Source organism: Anser cygnoides, chromosome 1 (assembly GCF_040182565.1).
Source record: "Anser cygnoides isolate HZ-2024a breed goose chromosome 1, Taihu_goose_T2T_genome, whole genome shotgun sequence".
NCBI lineage: Eukaryota > Metazoa > Chordata > Aves > Anseriformes > Anatidae > Anser > Anser cygnoides.
This window is the reverse complement of record NC_089873.1, coordinates 1,473,417-1,491,844: the sequence shown is the minus strand read 5'-3', so window position 1 is coordinate 1,491,844 and position 18,428 is coordinate 1,473,417. Positions and strand designations below refer to the sequence as shown.

The following is an 18,428-nucleotide window of genomic DNA, read 5'->3' as shown; positions in this document are numbered from 1 at the left end:
CAACGTCATTGCCCGGGGTGCGGCGGCTCCGCAGAGGGGCAGGCTCAGCACCGGGGCCGGCGGGGCCCTGGGCTGCCGCAGTGGCCTTGGGCGGAGGCAGGGGACAGGGACGGGGACAGGGATGGGGACGAGGGGGCACCTCCAGAGCTGCCACCCCCTCCCCTTGCCCCGGTTGGGGTCCGCGACACCCAGGGGCGTTGGGGTGCAGGGGACGCCGCGCCGCCGCCCCGGGGAAGGGCCCTGATCCTGCCTGGCACGGGGCACGGGGACGGCGACCACGCGGGGATTAGGCGAAGCCGTCGCCTTCAAAGTCACGCCAAGGATGCCGGCGGGGCGTCCCCAGGGACCCGCGTCCCCGAGCCACCACGGTGCCACCGAGGTGCCCCCGTCCCCGCCGCGGCCAGAGGTGAGCGGTGCCGGGGACGTGGCCGCGGCCTCGGGGCTCTGCTGCCTTCCTGGCTGCGATCCCGACCCCGCGGGGGCTCCTCTGGCTTTTGGGGGAGCTTTGCTGCGGGGTGAGGGCTCTGGGGAGAGGGGCACAAACCCGTCCCCGCTGGCCGAAGCCCTCCGCTCGCAGAGCTCCGCGGTTCCCGAAAGCGCGGGGATGCCCGAGGTGAGCAAAGGCGGCCGTGGGCCTCCTTCGGCCCCAAATTCGAGGCCGGCACGCGGCCCCAGGCACCCCCAGCCCTTCCCGGGGCCTCGGCTCAGCCGACACAAAGGGGACTTTGTGCCGTGTCCTCCTCCTCCTCCTCCTCCTCCTCCTCCTCCTCCTCCTCCTCCTCCTCCTCCTCCTCCTTCTTCGCGATGGCCGCTTGGCACGGCCCCGCGGGGACGGCGTCGTCGCAGCCAGCCGGGGGGCTCGCAGCCACCTGGGGCGGGTGGGGGGGCTTTGCAAAGCTTTTGGGGGGGGGGGGTTTGCCACCATCCGGGGGGGGCTTGGCAGCCTTTTGGGGAGTTTGCTGCCATTTCGGGGTGTCTGCAGCCATCCGGGAGGGGTTGCAACCGGCTGGGTGGTTTGCAACCCGCTGGGGGTTTGGGGAGCGTCTGGGGGCTCTGCGGCCATCTGGGGGGGGGGGGTGCAACCAGGTAGGGAGGGTGGAACCTTCTGGGGGGGCTTGCACCTGTTCTGTGTTTTTTTTTTTAACCCCAAGGTGAGGGGTACAAGGTAAGGGGGTTACCAGCATTCGGGGGGCTTTGCACCTACTGGGGGCTTTGCAACCATTTCGGGGCTTCGCGGCCATCTGGGAGGGGTTGCAGCCTTTTTGGGGGGCTTGCGGCTGACCCGGGGGGTTGCAACCTTTTGGGGGTTTGCAGTCATCCAGGCGCTTTGCAACCTTTTAGGGCATTTGCAACCTTTTAGGGCATTTGCAATCTTTTAGGGCGCTCGCAACCTTTTAGGGCATTTGCAACCTTTTAGGGTGCTCACAACCTTTTAGGGCGCTCGCAACCTTTTAGGGCATTTGCAACCAAGCCGGGGGGTTGCAAGCATTTCGGGGGCGTTGCGGGCATCCAGCGGGGCTTGCAGCTTTTTGCGGGGTTTGCAGCCATCCGGGGCGCCCCCGTTCCCGTGTAACCCCCGCAGTGGCTGGGAAACGGCTTCCCGGCACCGGGTCCCGGCCGTGCCTCGTCCCTGTCCCCGCGCCCGGTTCCTCGGCCGGGGCTGCCCCAGCTCCGACCGAGCCCCGCGGGCCGTGGCCGGACCCAGCCCCTCCGGGGGGGCTGCACCTCGTGAGGGTCTCCCCGCGGCCCTTTTATCGACCTTTTATCGATAACCGTTTGCTCCCATTTTTTTTTTACGGGGCTGCTCGGGGGGATGGAGGTCGGGGCCGCCCGGTGGGCGCCCACGGAGGGCGCGGGGCGAGGGTGGCTGCAGGCGGCACCCTCCCAATTAAAAATCTTCCCGACGCTTCCTAATTAAAATCCATCCTGCCCAGCCCCGCTTTTAAGTCTTCATCAAGCAAAAAAAAAAAAAAAAGCTCCCTGGGATGGGGTCGGGGGGCAGGGACGCTGCCCTTGCAGCGCACCTAAAGGCACGCGGGGAGGGCGAGGTTTCGGGGTAAAATCGGGCAAAAACGGGGGTGCGAGCTCGCTACTCCTGTTCTGTGTATGGCACTGGTAGAATTCACTGTGCAACCCCGCGGTCAGTGAATTACCATAGGGCCATAAACAGAGCAGAGAAAGACCCGCGAGCCCCGCGGGGCCGACGCCACGCCGCCCGGCCCGCTTTGGCACTAGCACATTTTTGCTTTTGTCTATGTATTTTGAGCAATTATGTGTAGTGCCAATATGGGAGGAGGCGGAGAGAGCAGCGAGGGGCGGGGGGGGGGGGGTGGAAAACGCGTCGGCTTTCCCCCTGTGTGTGTCCCCAGCAGAGGGACAGGGGACGTTCTGGGGACAAGGAGAACCCCGGAGAGATGGAAACCTCCCCGAAATGTGGATGCCCTTGCAGGGATGGGGCAAATTCCCCATTTTTTTGGTGATGGGGCAAATTCCCTGTTTTTTTTGGTGATGGGGCACATTCCCCATTTTTTGGTGATGGGGCACATTCCCCATTTTTTTGGTGATGGGGCACATTCCCCATTTTTTGGTGATGGGGTGCCCGGCCCCAGCCCATGGAGCACCTCGAGTGTCTGTGGCGCCGCATCAGGGCGCTGCTCAGCCCCAGCCGGGATTTTTTTTTTTGGATGGAAGGGGGATTTTTATTTTTTTTTTGGTTTTTATTTATTTAATTTTTTCCAGCTCTCCAGGCCCGGCAGCGCGTCCCTCCCGTCCCGGCCGCGGGTGCCGGCCCTGGGGCTGCCTTTGGCAATGGTAGAACTCACACTGGTGCGGTAGCAGGATCCGGTGGTTCTAGACTTGCCAACTACAGCCCCGGGGAACCGCCGCAGACACGGCCCCCAGCCCCCCCCGGCACCCATGGGTGCTGCCGGGCACCCTGCTCATCCCCAGGGCTGGGGATGTGTGGGGGGAGGGGTTTCAGCTTTGACTTGGGGATCCTAAAATGGGTTTTGGGGAGGGGTTTGGGGGGGTTGGGAGCAGGACCTGCTGGAAGGCGGTCATAGGAGCATCGTGGCTGCGTGTCCCTGCTTGACTCCAAGTATTAGGCAGCCGGGGGGGTGGGGGGGGTATGGGATTAGGTGGCTGGCTCCTGCCCCCCCAGCCTCGAGGAAGCGGGGGGGGGGGGGGAAACTGAGGCAGCGGTGATGCTGCCGCTCGTCCCTGCCCGTCCCCGGGTGCAGGTGGGGAGGTCGACAGCGTTTTGGGGAGGGGGGAGGCTGAAACCTTGGGGTGGGGGAGTCCTCGCTCCAGGCTGGGGGCTGGGGGGGGGGGGGGGGTGCTGCAGCCCCCCCGGCGGCGCTGGCGGGCGGGCGCTGGGGATATGTAGGGCAGCGCCGGGTGATTACAGGGGCTTTCGGCGTAAGCCCGCGGAGATTGGATCACGCTGGATTAGGGGCCGCAGGCTGCGCGCTCAGAAGCAGCCGCCCTGCGCTGGGGGCAGGGGCGGACGGACGGACGGACGGACGGACAGAAAGGGGGCCTCGTGGTCGCCCACGTGGGGCAGGTGGGGGGGGGGGGGGGGGGGAGCGCTGTCTGTCTGTCTGTCTGTCTTTTCGTCTGTCCGTCTGTCCGCCCGGCTAGCCAACATCCGTCCTTCAGCCTCCCGCCCAGCTGCTCGTCCACACGTCGGTCCGTCTGTCCTTCCGCCCGTCCACACGCAGCCGTCCTCTGTGGGGGGGCAGTCGTCTGTCTGTCTGTCCGTCCGTCCGTCTGTCCAGCCATTGAGCCAGCTGCCAGCCCGTCCGTCCGTCTGCCCGTTTGTCCGTCCGTCCATCGCTCCATCACTCCGTTAGTCCAGCCAGCCAGTGCTCCATCTACCAGTCCGTCTGTCCGTCCGTCCGTCCGTCCGTCCGTCCGTCACCCAAACACTCTCCCCACAAGCCCAACACCGGCGCCTTGCCCCCGGGGCCGCGGGGGCGGAGTGTCCTCCCAAGCCCTGCCCCTCGCGATATACCGCACCCCCGCGATAACCCACCCCCCAAACAGGCCCTGCCCCCAGCACCCACCCCAGGACCCCCCCCCCCCCCCAGACCCCAGCAGGAATCACCCTAAGGACCCCCCCCCCCCCCCATCCCCAGCTGGGCTCTTTCCCAGGCCCCACAGAGCTTTTGGGGTCAAATCCTGCATTTTGGGGCCGCTGTGGGCAGAGCAGCGCTGGGGCTGCGGCAGCAAACCCAGCTGGGACACGGGGATTTTGGGGGGGGGGGCAGCCTAAGCTTGGGGAGCCCCCCCCGAGCCCCCAAGGACCCTCCCCGTGCCCAGGCCGGGCTCCCCGCTATGGGGTGGGATAATAACGTGCCGGGCGAGCCGCCCCGGCGGGGGGGCCCCGACCTGCTTATTAAAGCCCGATTAGCAAAGATTAAAGCCTGGCGGCAGCGTCTGCTGGGCTGAGACCCCCCCTGGGCCGTGCTGCTGGCCCCATCGGGGCACCCGAACCTGGGGGGGGGGGGTGCACCCCAATTCCCGTGGTGCGGTGCTGTTGGTTCGCTCGGGTGCCGGCCGAGCCACGCCGGTGCCTCCTTGTTCCACCGCTGCCTCGTCGTCCTCCTTCCCATCCATCCGTCCGTCCGTCCGTCCGTCTGTCCATCCTTCCACCCGTCCCCGTTCTTTGTCTTCAGGCCCCCCAAGGACCGGGACCGGGCTCCAGGATTCACGGCGGCGGTGCCCCCAATAAAGCTGCTGAAGCGCGGCGCTGCCGGCCCCGCTCCTCCTGGGGCTGCCCGCCCGGTAACGCGCCCCCGCTGGGCTACTGGGGGCCACGGGGGAGGCTTGGGGGGGGGCTGCAAGGTGGCCACCAAGTGCGTCAAGCACAAATCCTGCCCCAAAACTGGCCCCGGACACACAGCGGGGACGGGCAGCGGGTGCGGGACCAAGCCCCGGGGAGGGACGGCAGGTGACCCCCCCCCCCAAAACCCTGGGAAAATGCCCCAAAAGAGGAGCGGGAGGCGTGGGTAGACACATCTGTAACAATTTATTGAATGAGGCAATAATAATAGACACTGGGAAAACAACGGGGGGGTCCATGCTCTGCTACTTGCCTGGTTTTGTCTCTTTGGGGGGGGGGGAGGGCAGGGGGGAAACCTCTCAGACTAGAAGAACGTCATCTCACCGCCAAAGAAACACGGACTCGAAAGCCACCGACATCTTCACGACGACAATAAAAAAATAATAATTAAAAAAAAAAAATAATAACAAACCGGAGAACCAGGACTGTCTCTATGGCAAGCTTTCCCTCCCCTCGTTAAAGTACAGAAGAAATGTAATACAAAGAACGTTTTGATATTTTCCCATATAAAACAAGTAAATACAAGAATCTGAAAACTTCCTCGAAGGCGGAGCAAGACGCGGAGAACTTTGTTAATGGCCACTCGAAAATAATAATAATAAAACCAAAAACGAAACAAATTAAATACCATGCACAACTGCACGCGCCGCGGGGCTGGGGGGGGGGGCTCGGCCGGGCGCCGCTGGAAAGGTTTGGCCCGCTGGGAAGTGAAGTAGGGTCTGTCCCCAAAAAGGCCCCCGCGCCCCTTCCCTCCTTTGGAGGGTTTTTGGGCGGCGCGGGTTGGATGCGGGCAGCGGAGATGCGCCGGGGGAGGACGTGCGTGGAGCAGGACCGGGCGTACGGCTCCGAGGGGTCCCCCAGAGGGGACAGTCCGGGGGTCCTGGGGGGTCCCAGGGGTGGCAGCGGGGTCGGGTCGAGCCCCCCCGGTGGCTCTTTGGCAAGGGGGGGGCTGAGCGCTGGTCCCGGCAGCCCCGGTTCCGTTCCCAGCGCAGCCCGAGCTCCTCTCGAGGCGGTTCCCCTCGGTTCCAAATCCACGCAAGAGGAAATAATAATAATAATAATTATTATTATTATTATAATAATAAAGAAAAAAAAAAAGATCTAAAATGGCAGGTACGTTTTCCAGAGCAGAGGAATAAGGACAGGTCTCCAGTGTGCGCCAACGGGAGCCGAGCGGAGCGCGGCGCGGGGCTGGCGGCGGCCGTCCAAGGCAGAGCTGTCCTCGCGCCGGCACGGGGCTCCCGGCAGAGCGGCACCCCCGGGGGGGGGGGAAGCTGCCACCCCCCCCCCCCCGCAGTCACACATGCATTTTCCCCAGAGGAGCCTTTTCCAAATTCACTTTTTTTGTTGTCGTCGTTCTTTTTCTTTTTTAATATAAAAGTCCACGTTAAAATCTTCGAATCCCAATTTGCCAAGTGCGGAGGGCGGCGCGGCTCGGGAGCGGCGGCGGTGCAGCCGGAGCAGTCTCGGCCGAGGGCGTCCGTGCCCCCCCCCGGCACCCCGCGGCCTCACCCTGCTCCGTTCCAAGCTGGGGGAAAGGGGGCTAAGGGGCTGCTTTTTTTTTTTTTTTTCCTCCTTTTTAATGAAAGTCCCGTCAGAATTTGGCTGCTCGCTCCTACGAGATGAGTGGCGCTATAAAAATGCACTTAACACGCATCCTCTGCTATTTTTTTTTCTTTTTTTTTTTTTCTTTTTTTCCTTTAAAAAAAAAGGTTAACAAAAACCTTCGCTTCCAAAGCCGGGAGCCTCGATGCCACCTGATTTCAACTCTGGAGAGGCGTTTTTTTAAAAAAAAAAAAAAAAAAAAAAAAAAAAAATTTAATTCGCGTAAGAGCCGAGGAAAGCCACCACCGCGCTCCCGCTGCGGGCGCCCGTCACTGTTCCAAGGTCACCACTTCCACCGCCTGCCCGTCCATGGTGACGGCACTGTCCGCTATCCGCGTGGTCACGGGTGCCATCGCGACCTGCACGGGGCCGTTCCCCTGGGCCAGGCTGGTCACCACGGTCTGGTACATGCTGACGGGGATCTGGACGAGGCCTGCGGAGACAAAATAAATAAAAAAAAAAAAAAAAGGAGAAGCGGGGGGGGCGTGAGGTGTGTTTACGCCGGCTCCCAAAGCGGGGTTTTTCCCCACCCCACCGCCCCCCTCCCCCCAAGGGATGAGGGTGGCGCGGTCGCGTGGCTCGGTGCGGTCCCCAAAAAGGGTTTTTTTTTGGGCTGCGTGGAGGCACCGAGGGTCCTGCGGGCCTTCGGTTCTCAGGGGCGGCCGGGGAAGACTCGAGGCTCCCACCCCAAGAGCACACGGCACCCACGGGGGGGTCACGCTCGCGTAACCGCTCAGAGCCCCGGGGTGATGGAGCTCAGCCCCCGCGACCGCGCCAGAGCGGCCCCACGGCTGCCCCCAGCACGTTGGGAGGGGAGGATCCAGCACGGGGGGGCGAGCCGGCCGGGGTTTTGGGGCAGCAGCCCAACCCACGGGGCTGTCCGGGCAGGAGCAGCGGGGAGCCACACAACATTAAAGAGGAAAGAAAGAAGAAACGCGCCGAGGGGGAAGCTCTTCCACCTCCTGTAACACCACAAATGACTCGAACGCCTGCCCAACGCAAGAGAAGGGTCCCATCAGCATCGCCCAGCACCCAGGCAGGGCTCCCAGCCCCCCCAAACCAACTCGGCCCCCCCAAACCAACTCGCCTCCAGCTCGCGCCCCCCGTCCCAGCCCCGTCCTCCCGCCTCCGCTGCACGCGGGGCAGCGCGGCTGCGGGCTCTCGTCGCGCACAAACATACACCGCGACCGACGGAGGAAGGCAAACGGAGCCTCTCGGCCCTTCCCCGCCCACGAGCTGGGTCCGGCACGAGGGAAACGTCTTCTTCAGCCCCAGAAAGGGCTCGAAGCCGGAGCCTGGCTGAGCCCGCAAAGCTTCGGGCACGTTCCCGGAGGAAAGCGCTGCCGTGGTGAAGGTGAGGGGCCGGGGTTAGCCGGTAGCAGCCAGGGGGACGAGAGAAAAGAAGGAGGCCCTGAGGATATGCGGTGTGAATGATCACAAGAGGTAGAAAACACCTGCGGGCAGCAGCGCCGGCACTGCGAGATACACCGGGATGGCAGGCAGGGGAAGGGATCTCGCAGCAAGGAGTAACAAATCCTAGGGGCTGGCAAGAGAACAGCGGGGTGGCACCAGGCTTCGCCTGCCTCCGGCCGCCGCTGTCCTCGGATGGGAGGAGGCTCCTCAAAGTGTGATTTAGGGCACCTGCGTAGGACATTTCTGAACCTTTCCACATCTGTTGGGACAAGAAGGCTTTTAGGGGGTCCCCAAACCCTTCCCCTGAAATCACAAGTCCCAGCCCACGCAGGGGCTAAACAAAAACCCTAAACAAAACCCAAAGGGATCAGGGCAGCAGGCTCCTGATCCGGGCTTTCCCGAAACGGCAGCAGGATCGCTTCTGCTCGGGGTTGCTGCGGCCGGCAGGGCGCTCCGTCCTGCCAAGGGCACTGGTTTAACGCCGTGAGGCGGCCGAGCGGGGCGCGGTGTCCTCAGATAACTCGCTGCGCAGACAGGAAGGCTTCAGGAGCTAATCGTGCTGACCAGGTGGGTGACCCCGGCGGAGTTCAGCGTGCTTTGCTCCGACATCTCTCAGGATCTCCCAGCGCTCCGCAGACGGGAAAGTTTCGCAGCCCCCCAGCATAAAGGGCCGTCCCCGTTCCAAACGGGGGCACCTAGGGGTTCGTCCAGCTCAGCCCCACCGCGGGGCCACCTTCCCGGGGTGACGGTCCAACAGCTACGGCTGTCACGGAGGCAGAAGCGCGACGTTCTTGGGGTGCTCTCTAATAGGTAAGAGTTTTAGGCTACAAGAGATGAGAGCTCACGCTCGGCCCCGTTGAAGCAAATCTCCAGTAAGCCCGCCAAGGACCGCGGCACAGCCCGCTTTAAGCGGGTTCTTGGCACAGAGCAGGGGATGCGGCCTGGGATGCACCTGAAATCCCCGCTCCAGACCGACAGCTCCGCTAAGCCTTCGGGGTGAGTGGGGCTGCTAACCCGAGGGAATCTGCTGCGGCTCTCCGAGAGGAGCGCGGCCCCCGCGGCCAGCCCGAAGACGAGGGGACGAGGGTCACCGTTCACGCTGGGAGCAGCCTGGGCCCTCTGCACGGCTCGAACACGCGCTGGCCCCAACCGGGCTGCCAAAAACGGGCTCTGCCAAAAGATGACGAGATGGAAAAAGCAAACGGGGCTCTTTTTTTGGGGGGAAGGATGAGGTTGTGTCACGCGAGGCTTGGCGAAGGCCGGCCACGTCTCGGGCACGGCGCGCGGAAGAGCAGGGATGTCTCCGCGAGAGACGGCGACACGCAGATCCCTTTTTTTTTTTCTGCGCGGGATTAAAGCAAATCGCCTCAGCATCTGACGCAGCGGCCGTCCTGGCAGGAGCGGTAACGAACCAAAGGAGGAGAGGGCGAGGGCTGGAAAGTCTGCTGTGCATTAAAGCAGAGATGATCGCCCTTGGGGGAAGAGACGATTAAACCCCTGAGATGCTGTAATCAGGCCTAGGATTGGCCCTGTGCTGCATCTGCTCAGCCCCGCGCCCTGATTAGCCCTAATCTAACTGGCATATGTTAATCTAAAGCGTGGATTTCAGACCCTTTCAATTGTATTAAAAACAGGAAATCCATTAGACAAAATAAAAAAAAACATCGAGACCCTGAAAAATACATAACTGCCAAGAAAGTCAAGTTGTGCTGGGTGCAGGAGGGGGGAAAGCCCCGGGGAGCGACGGAGGAGGGCTCGCGCCAGCTCCGCACGCAGCCCGGAGCTGCTCCTACCTGGGGAGAGGTGATGAATAATGCACCGAGCGGGGACACAACGCCAGCGGGCTCCCAGCACGCAGGGGATGACGCGGCTGGGCTCCTGCCTCCCCTTTGTGCAGGGATTTCCTGCCGGCGGGGCGCTGGCAAGGTGCTGCTGGAAAAGGTCCCTGGGAAGCAGCGGTGCTGGGCGAGGTGCGGAGCTCAGCAAGGCCACCCAGCCTCACCTCGGTGCTGGAAGGGGCTCGGACCAGCCGGGGAGCACCCAGGCAGGGAGCTGGGCTGCAGCCAGCACCCAGGCTCTGCCCCTCGCCGACCTCGCACAAGGGCGCTGGGCAGGATCCTGGCCAGGGAGGAGGCGAGCGCGTCGCCCGCTGGCTGCGGAGGGACAGGGGTGCTCAGCACCCGGGGCAGACGGGGAGCTGGGGGAAGGCCCTGGGGCTGAGAGGGGCACCAGAGATCAGGAGTTGGAAGGGATAAGGGACACCAGGCTCGGAGAAGGCTCCAGACATACTCTAATGCCAGGCCTGGCGATCTCTGGATTTGAGCTGGGGGACTGCAAGGGGCCAGAGGGAGAAAACAGCACTGCAGCAGGGGTTACAGCCCGCAGGAGAAGGGTGAGGATCAGGCTCCACCTGGGTCTGGGGAAACCACGGGATTCAGAGGCCAAAAATCAAGCAGTGGCTGGCAGACCCCTTACCTGGCGGGGAGGGAGGGTGAGCAGCAGCACGAGGACAGCCGCTTCGATCCCAAATCGCAGGTTTACTGCCTGCATCAAAGCACAGAGAAGGGTCTGGGGGAGAAGAACGGGCGGCCGGGCTGAGTCAGGGCCCTGGGAATTGGCAGTGGGGTTCAGTAGCCCCCAGACATCCGGGGCAGTCAATGCTCAGGGGACTGGGGTCAGAGGCAGTTGCTGCTTAACCTTAACACTTTGCGATCAAAGCAAGCACAGCACGAGGAAGAGACCACAAACTCCAGCAGCTGGAGACATCCCCAGTCCCACCAGACCTGGGGCAGGGACACAAGACAGGTTTTTCCCTTCTGGTACCTGGGGCTGAGTCCGTTCCCCACGGTGCATCCTCATCTCCTCTCCTCCAGCAGTTTTAGCGAAGGTGCTCAAAGCACACGCACGGCACCCAGCCGAGCAGACCCACTCACTTCCACGAGCTGCCCGTTTCCTGAGAACAGCAGCTACGCTCGCGTCACAGCAGCAGCGCGAGTTTTCAGCCGGACGGTCAGGTTCTGCAAACCTCGAGATGTACCTCTGGGGAGAAAAGTCTTGGCTGGTGCCAAGGCACCGACTGCCTCAGCGACCTGTATGGGGACCACACGGACCTGTACGGACCACACGGACACTCGGTGCAACGCCTCCGGACGTCTGATGCTCCCGTTAAATACCTGAACTCGCAGATGGCTGGGAGAAACCAAACAATGTGTGATCCCGAGGCACCTCCCCGCTGCCCTCTCTGGGAGAGGGAGACGTCCTCCTCCCAGCTGAGATGGTGAATGCCTTGGCACCACGGAAAGCCTGAGGAGCAGGAGCTCACGCGTAACGTTTTCTGCCTGGTTCTCAAACAGCAGCACCGCAGCAAAGCCTTGGAGGGCCAGGAGACAGGAACCAGCTCCGTTCTTCACCAGCTGAGACAGAAACTAGTCCCATTCCTGGCCAGCCACGACAACGCGGCCACCGCCACCACGCTGAACCTGCCTTCGGGGAAGGAAGCGGTCTCCTCGTCTTTCATGAGCTGCAACGTCCTCCTCCTTTGTAGCACCAACTTCAACAGAGCAGATCTCCTGCAAACGTGCGGGAACAGCCTCAGGAAAGGGAGGATCGTGAGGAAGCAAGAGGCAAACCGAGAAACCATGCGGTATGGCTCCAGCACCAGGGACCCGAGAGTCCGAAGATACTCAGCCCTGCAGCGCAGATCCGGCCTGATGCCAGCACGGTGGGCAAGAGAAGATGGTGCGATTTTTTTCGATACACCCTCAGGGAGGGCAGCGAAGGAAGACTTTGAGAGGCACGCCATTAACAGAGGCGAGTTTTGCTGTTCTAAGAGCTGCCAAGCCACAAGAACCACTGCCATGGGTGCCTGGCACGGAGCGGTGAGGAGCACGGCTCCGGAGCCACCACGTAGCACAGAATATTGCTCTTGGGATTCCTTTTATGGGGCAAAACAGATAATGCACAATGACCTCAGCAATCACCTTGGAGACCCCCAACAGAGCACGGTACTTTTTGTTCTGTAATTCAAGGTGACATAACCTATCAATCAAACGCCAAGACCTCAACGGAGGGACATTGTCTTCTTCCAAACGGAGCCCACTTCGGATCAGCAGAAGCCAAAAGCCACGGCTGGTTGCATGCTGTGCTGCTCCTGGGGATCTATTGGCACTTGAGCAGAGAAAGCAGATCCAAAGCAGTGAGCGTAGAAGTCGGTAGGTCTTGCTCTGCTCTCTTGGACACCAAGGGGTGTAAGCGCTGGAGGTTTCCTGGTTCATCGTTTCCTTTGGATATCCGCAAGCACTGCAGAGCCAGGGGACCCCTGCCAGCAGCCTCACAGGTCCCCCTGAGCACTGCTGGAGCTCTGAAGGCTTTACGGTGCTCTGGCCAACGATGGAGAAGGCTGAAAGGAGGGAAATTTTCCACTGGGATTCCTTGGCTGTTGACCTCCAGCTCCTTTGGCTTGCTTCGGTCTCCTTAGCTAGCACTGAAGGGAACCCAGCACAAACTCTGCTTAGCATGACCCTGCCCCAGCAGCTTGCAGCAGATATTCCTGCAATTTCTTTCCCCCCTCCTCTGGAGGCATAGAGCCGAGAAGCCCTGTGCTCAGGGAACGCACCACGGGGCCAGGCAGCCCAGCAGGTACCCTTACCGCAGCCCTTGGTGCAGGGCCGAAGGCAACATTTGAAGCCACGATGGAAGAATCCCTGTAGACGAGCCAAATTAGGCAGTGTGCAGGTGTTAACGGAGAAAGAAGAGATTCGGGGAGATCTCCAAGCAAGGAAACGTTCGCTCTCAGCGGGCAGCACAGTGAAATTGAAACAGCGCTGGGCACGCCTTGGTCTGTATACATGGCACAGCCCACAAATCCATCAAAACTGACGTGAAAAGGAGACCAACCCGATCACCTTTTCCACAGTAGGAAAGAATAAGATAAGAGTTTTTAAGAGCAGCACGGAAAGCTGCTCTAGATATCAGGGGGATATCCATTAAACATACGTTTGCGAAGCTCCGGATCAACCTGCGTGGGGAAACAGCACTGGCTGTCTTTTAGAGCCGGCTGAGACCGATGGTGGCTCAGGCACGGGGCCGGTGTAAGCAACCACTTGAATTCCCTTCCAGCCTGTTACGTGAACAAGGTTTCGCAGGCTCCGCTCGATGTAAAGAAGCGATGGTCCACAGATGGGAGGGTCACCAGCCAAGCAAGTCCAAGACAGTGCTAGGACACGCTGGACAAATCAGTTGGCACTGGAGGTATTTCTTGACAGTAAATCCAGTTCCTAGCCAACCAGGGGATGCACCCCTTTCTTCCAGCCACATAAAATTTCTTTTAGCAACCGGGCAGGGCAGCAGGGCCTCTACTACCTTTACTGCTGCCGGTTTTAGAAAGGACACTCATACAGACAGAAAGCCAACTGGAAATTGGCTTGCCAAGATGTCCAGAAATCATCATCCTGACCACCTCCCTTCTGGGGGACTAACTTGAGAGGCCTTCAGGAGGGAGGAAGGACAGGCAACAGGCAGGAGCAAGTGTCTTCAGAAAACCAGCACAGCTCTCCAGCACAGACAGAGTGCACCAGCTCCAACGAGTGCTGCCAAAGTCACATTACCCTGAGAAATCCCTGACTATGGAGAAGAAACATTTGCAAAATACACGTTCCTTAAGACAAGGTGTTGACATGACACCGTGGATGGGGTTTCACCCAAAGCCAAGCATTTAAAAGGGTCCTACCGTGCTCAGTGGTGACAAAGGAAGAAGACATTTCATAAAGACACCTGCTTTAAGATGAACTGTAATCTGAATGCGTGCCTCTCTCTGCTAATGATTGCTGGAGGATCAACGTCTAACTCAAATTAGACATCTCGTACAACAAGATGATGGTTGGAAGGACTTCCACGATCAGAAACGCCTCACTGACAAATCACAAGAAGTCCACGCAGTTCTTTAAGCTTGGAGAACTTTCTAGGCACACAACAGTCACAGCTCACCCCTACACATCCTCTGTGCCACTCCTATCCAAACACAAAAAATCGCTCCATCAAACGATAATTTGAAAAAAGCCGCTGTCCTTATTCTGCTTGCCAACCTCAAGCACACCCCAAGGTCAGCCATCAGCTGTCTTTTCAATCCCTTTACGGAGAAAACCACAACAAAAAGCTCTAACAAGGGACCTGAAGTTTGACAGCAGAGAAGAGTCACGGCCGCTCACAGAGCTCTGAGCTGAGCGTTGCAGCCCAGGAGGTTACGGCATAGCCTCAACTCTTCCTGAGAACAGAAGATAAGCACAGGAGACAACACTAACGTCTTGTATACACCTCTGTTTTCTTCCTCTCTACGTGGAGGGAAGAGTCCCAGCTCAGCCAGGATCTGAAACGCCTTTGGGCTCATCTCCCTTATTCCTTGGCCCTGCCTCTATAGGAGGGGAAGGCAAAACAGCCTCATGAAGGGACTGCTCGGACACTCAGGGCTCCTTCCAGCAGACCACGGCAGGGCTGGTGCGCGTGTACCTCCCCGATTGTTCCAGACACAGGCCAAGAGGATACCCAAGCCCGGTCCTCATCCTGAGGTTAGGATCTAGAGGACACCACTCTCACTTCTCAAGTGACTAACAAGTGCCCCGAAGTGGATTACGATGCTTTTGGGGTTTTTGTTTGGGGGTTTGCTTTTTGTTGTTGTTTGCTCTGGTTGTGGGGTTGTTCTTTTTGTGCTTTTTCTTTGTTTTTCAAGTTTTTGCTTGCTTGTTTTCTGAAGTTACAACACTTTGATACAAAAAACACTGGGGCCGAGATTCCTGATTGACAAAAACCTCAGTCCCCAACCTATTTAGTGACATACAGACAGGGACTGAGCTGTGTCCACGGAATTATCTCCTCTGAAGGCCCCAGTGAGCCAGCCTGATACCCAGACTTGTCCCTGGCACAGCCACGACCCCCAGTCTTCAAGCAGTGGGGACAAACACCTCCTCCACCGATGGCACTTCACAACCACCACGCATCTCTGTCCTTGCAGCCCTTTCCTGACACACCAGAAGTCCTCCACCTGCAATCATCTACAGCGAGGATAGCAACATAAGGAAAAATGGACAATTATTTTTAACATTGGAAACATTGGAAACGATCGTTCGGAAATGCTGGGCCTTCTGTTCCACCTTTATTTCAATGTGGCTGAAACTTTGCTTCCCTCCCCCCTTTTTTTTCATTTAAAAATATTTAAAAAAGGGGGGGGGAGGGAGGAAGGGTGAGCGGGAAAGAAGCACCAGCCTGGTATCCCGCTGGATTAACTTGGTGCCTTCAGCCCCTGTGTCCTACAGAAGGCAACCTGCCTCTCCCTCTCCCCCTCCATGGTGTGCTGAGGGCGATTTTAGAGCTCGAGAGCAGGATGATGGCAGGACCTGGACATCGGCTCAGGCAGAATAAAGCTGGATCTGGTCAAGCCTGGTTCTTACACAGGCTTCACACACCAGCACCGGGTCCCCAGGGCAAGGCACTCTAAACCCAAAGCCAATCTGGTGGGGAGGAAAGGTGACAAACACGCGAAGAGGAGTCTAAACATGCATGCGTCTACCTGTATAATGAAAGCTTTTTTTACCGTGCTCCACAGACGAAAGCTTAACGAATAACCCTTCTAAGCTTCCTTGATCGGCTGGCTTTGCTGTGGAGTGAAGGGCACACCTGATAAGATTAGCAGTCTACCACGGTCAGTCATGTATATAGGAAACATAGTTAAAAATAGAGAAAGTACAGCAACCCCTAACGTCTGCTCCCCGCGGGGTTTGCTCCGCTCACAGCCTGCTCTCTGTTAACAAGAGGGGAGCTTTCCCAGACAGGTGCAAAAGCTTCGCAGAAACTAGAGACAGGAAACACCTAGGAATGAATTAGAAGTCTGTTCCTCTCACGGTACATCAGGTATTAACCTGGTGGTTGGACAGGCAGGCAATGTAGCACCTTAACGTTTCTGGGCAGTCGCCTAATAGGGACTCCCTCTTATATTTCGCCATAAATACTTTACTGAGTCGCCTGCTGCGTTACTAACATCCACACAGTCTCTTCCAGAGGAAGAATGGTGTATCGAGAGTGATTCTTGTCCTTAAATCCTTGAGGATTCTGTACTTTCTATATGGTTTTATTAAAGACTACTGCGAGAACGAAGGCAGAGTACCATCTAAAGTGATTAAACGTTGTATTACGTGAACTTGAATGATTAAAGCTCACTTTAGAAGCGATTTGAATTGAAAGTTTCTTTTTGAGGTACTAAAATATCACATATTCTAATGGAACATAATTATTTGGCGGAGTTATCTGCAGAAATAACACCCTGGGCATGCTTGCAAATCAAATATAGTGCAAGGGTGAGTTGCATGTTAAAGGACAGGTGTGCCCAGAGTCCAAAAGGATGGCGAGCTTCGGCCAGCACAGCGCCCAGGGATGCGCACACACGAGCTCTTGTGTCTACCTCCCTCTGCTGTGCCATGCACGGGACAACCTACATCTTTATTCAGGTTTCTGCTACATTTAGCCCATCATTTCTTAAAACCGATGGGTGTTGGAGGCGTAGCTGTGGGGTTTTCTTCCCTTTCTGGTGTTGCTTTAAGCCTGCCTTGTGTTCGTGACCTTTAAAAAGATGAATTTTACAAATCCAAAGATCACAACACCTCACTGCCCCAGCCGTTACCCCAGTGCTTGGGGGTTATTAAACTGCATGCTGAGCCCAGCTCTGGCCTCCTCACTAATTCTTTACTTAAGTAACGCTCAGAAGAGAGCTCGGCTTGCGTGAGGCTAACGGGATTGGGCTGCGAGACATTAACCCCGCAGGCGTGCACGTCTCTACCCTGCAGCCAGGCCAGGGGCCAGCCCAGAGCAGCGGGGGAGACGGCCACCACGAGATGCTCCAGTATAAATCCGTATCTCCAAATATAAATACATATCTCCAGTGTTTGATGTCCTCCCCTTAAAAGTGTGAAAGGAGGGGGGAAAAACAGAAAAGAGAGAGAGAAATAGATACAGCCCTTTCACCCCCAAGAAACACCACAGTGTCAGGAACCTAAAGGAATACGTTGGCAATGCCAACGACAGCTAAATCCCATTATTCCAAACTACCACCACAAAAAGCCACTCACCTGAAAAACTCTCTGCTAGGCTCCACTTGCAACCTGAACAGTCTGCTGCTAGGATGCCTGACAATAAAATGCAAGTGTAAAAGGCTGAACACAGGCCAAATGCTACAGTCACGGGGGGGGCGTTAGGTGGGGTAATTCGGGTTTTCGTGGGGAATACAACCTTTTGCTTAACGGGTGAGCTAGAACAGAAAACACTCGTGACCTTCGTTTCGTTCAGTGGCCACGTACGAGCAACACCCCAGCGTTAGGCACAGTAACTTTAATGTTTCTGCCTCTGTACGGAGCGTTGTGTGCGGAGGTGGGAGGCAGAGCACGTGGGAGGCAGGGCGCTGGCACTCCCAGCTATTTGTGCTGCAGTTTGCAAACGTTTAGATGGATGGCTTAATCGGACCAGAGAGGCCTGACGCCGCACAGGGCAGAGAGGAGTAAAATCCATCTCGGAGAAGCGAGGGCCACCTCCGAGAACGCTCTGCCCTACTCCCCGCGTAACGAGGGATGAGGAATGAATGAGAAGCAGAAGTGGCTGCCAAAGTGGCATTTCTATGCATCCCCAGAGCACGAGGCTAGAGAGTTCATGAAGCCCAGGCGCTCGGCCTCATTGGTCTCCAGGAAGAGCTGGATGTGTTTTTAAGGCTACCTGAGACGTGGATCTAAATGAGTTTCACAAGCTGGTAGGCTGCACGATAGATCACACGTGAACACGGGCATTAGCATATACTACAGAGCGTTTAGCACACGGGGATATAAAGCAGCTATTGTTCTGGCGGTAAGGTAATACGTAACCAGATAGGCCCTGGCTTCATCTAAAAAACATTTTCCCAGCATTTCGCTGACTCGTTCAGCGGGAGCCTCGCCGCGACAACAGAGTGCACATTCATGGCCAAGGAGAGGGCCCGAGATGATGGGCGCTCTCCTCCAGCGCCGCGTTCCCGGCCCCGCAGCACCGCCGGGCTCGGTCTCCTCCCTCCGTGCTGGGGGAGATCGTGCCTGTAGCCCTAAAGCTGTCACGAACACACAGTCAGGAGAGGTGAGCAGCTTTTGGAGGGCGCCAACACCTTGGGAAGGCGTTCAGAGCTTTGCCTTGCAAATACGGAAAGTGCAAGTGTCGCATCTCCGCTGGAGCCTTACCTTCCGCTAGCCACCGCGCTAGCTGCAAGGAGGTAAGCACGCTTCTTTTTTCCTCGGGAAAAAAGGGCTGGACACACAGCTTAAGCATCCTTTTTTCTCTTCTTCAAAGCATACCCGTCACGTCTAGCTACAGCGGCAGCCCTGCTACAACCCAGCACGCCCCTCGGCGCAGTGGTGCGCGGTGCCTGCGGCCCCGCTCCTTTACGGGACGAGGCACCCGTCCGGCACAGGGTCCCCTCCCCCTGCGCACCGCCCGGCCCATCCTCGGCAAGGTGAGCAATAAATCACGGCCAATACACCTCTCCAACATGGAACACGTCGTGTAA

At 58.5% G+C, this 18,428-nt stretch overlaps 1 protein-coding gene across 13 annotated transcripts in view; it reads right to left on the bottom strand.

Moving 5' to 3' along the window:
• Positions 1-6,637: 6,637 nt before the first annotated feature.
• The window catches only part of NRF1 (nuclear respiratory factor 1), a 60,197-nt gene continuing 48,406 nt past the window's right edge, over positions 6,638-18,428 (bottom strand). For 5 of the 13 annotated variants that reach the window (XM_066995931.1, XM_066995847.1, XM_066995809.1 and 2 more), the window contains 3 exons: positions 16,975-17,031; positions 15,423-15,509; positions 6,638-6,881 (listed from right to left, as the gene is read on the bottom strand). In XM_066995931.1, coding sequence (XP_066852032.1) covers positions 6,718-6,881; positions 15,423-15,509; positions 16,975-17,031 — 308 coding nt within the window. In that variant the 3' untranslated portion in view covers positions 6,638-6,717. Of the gene's footprint in view, positions 6,882-10,784; positions 14,908-15,422; positions 15,510-16,974; positions 17,032-18,428 lie in introns of those variants that run through there. The other 8 variants (XM_066996092.1, XM_066996190.1, XM_066996165.1 and 5 more) reach the window with 6 other exon arrangements.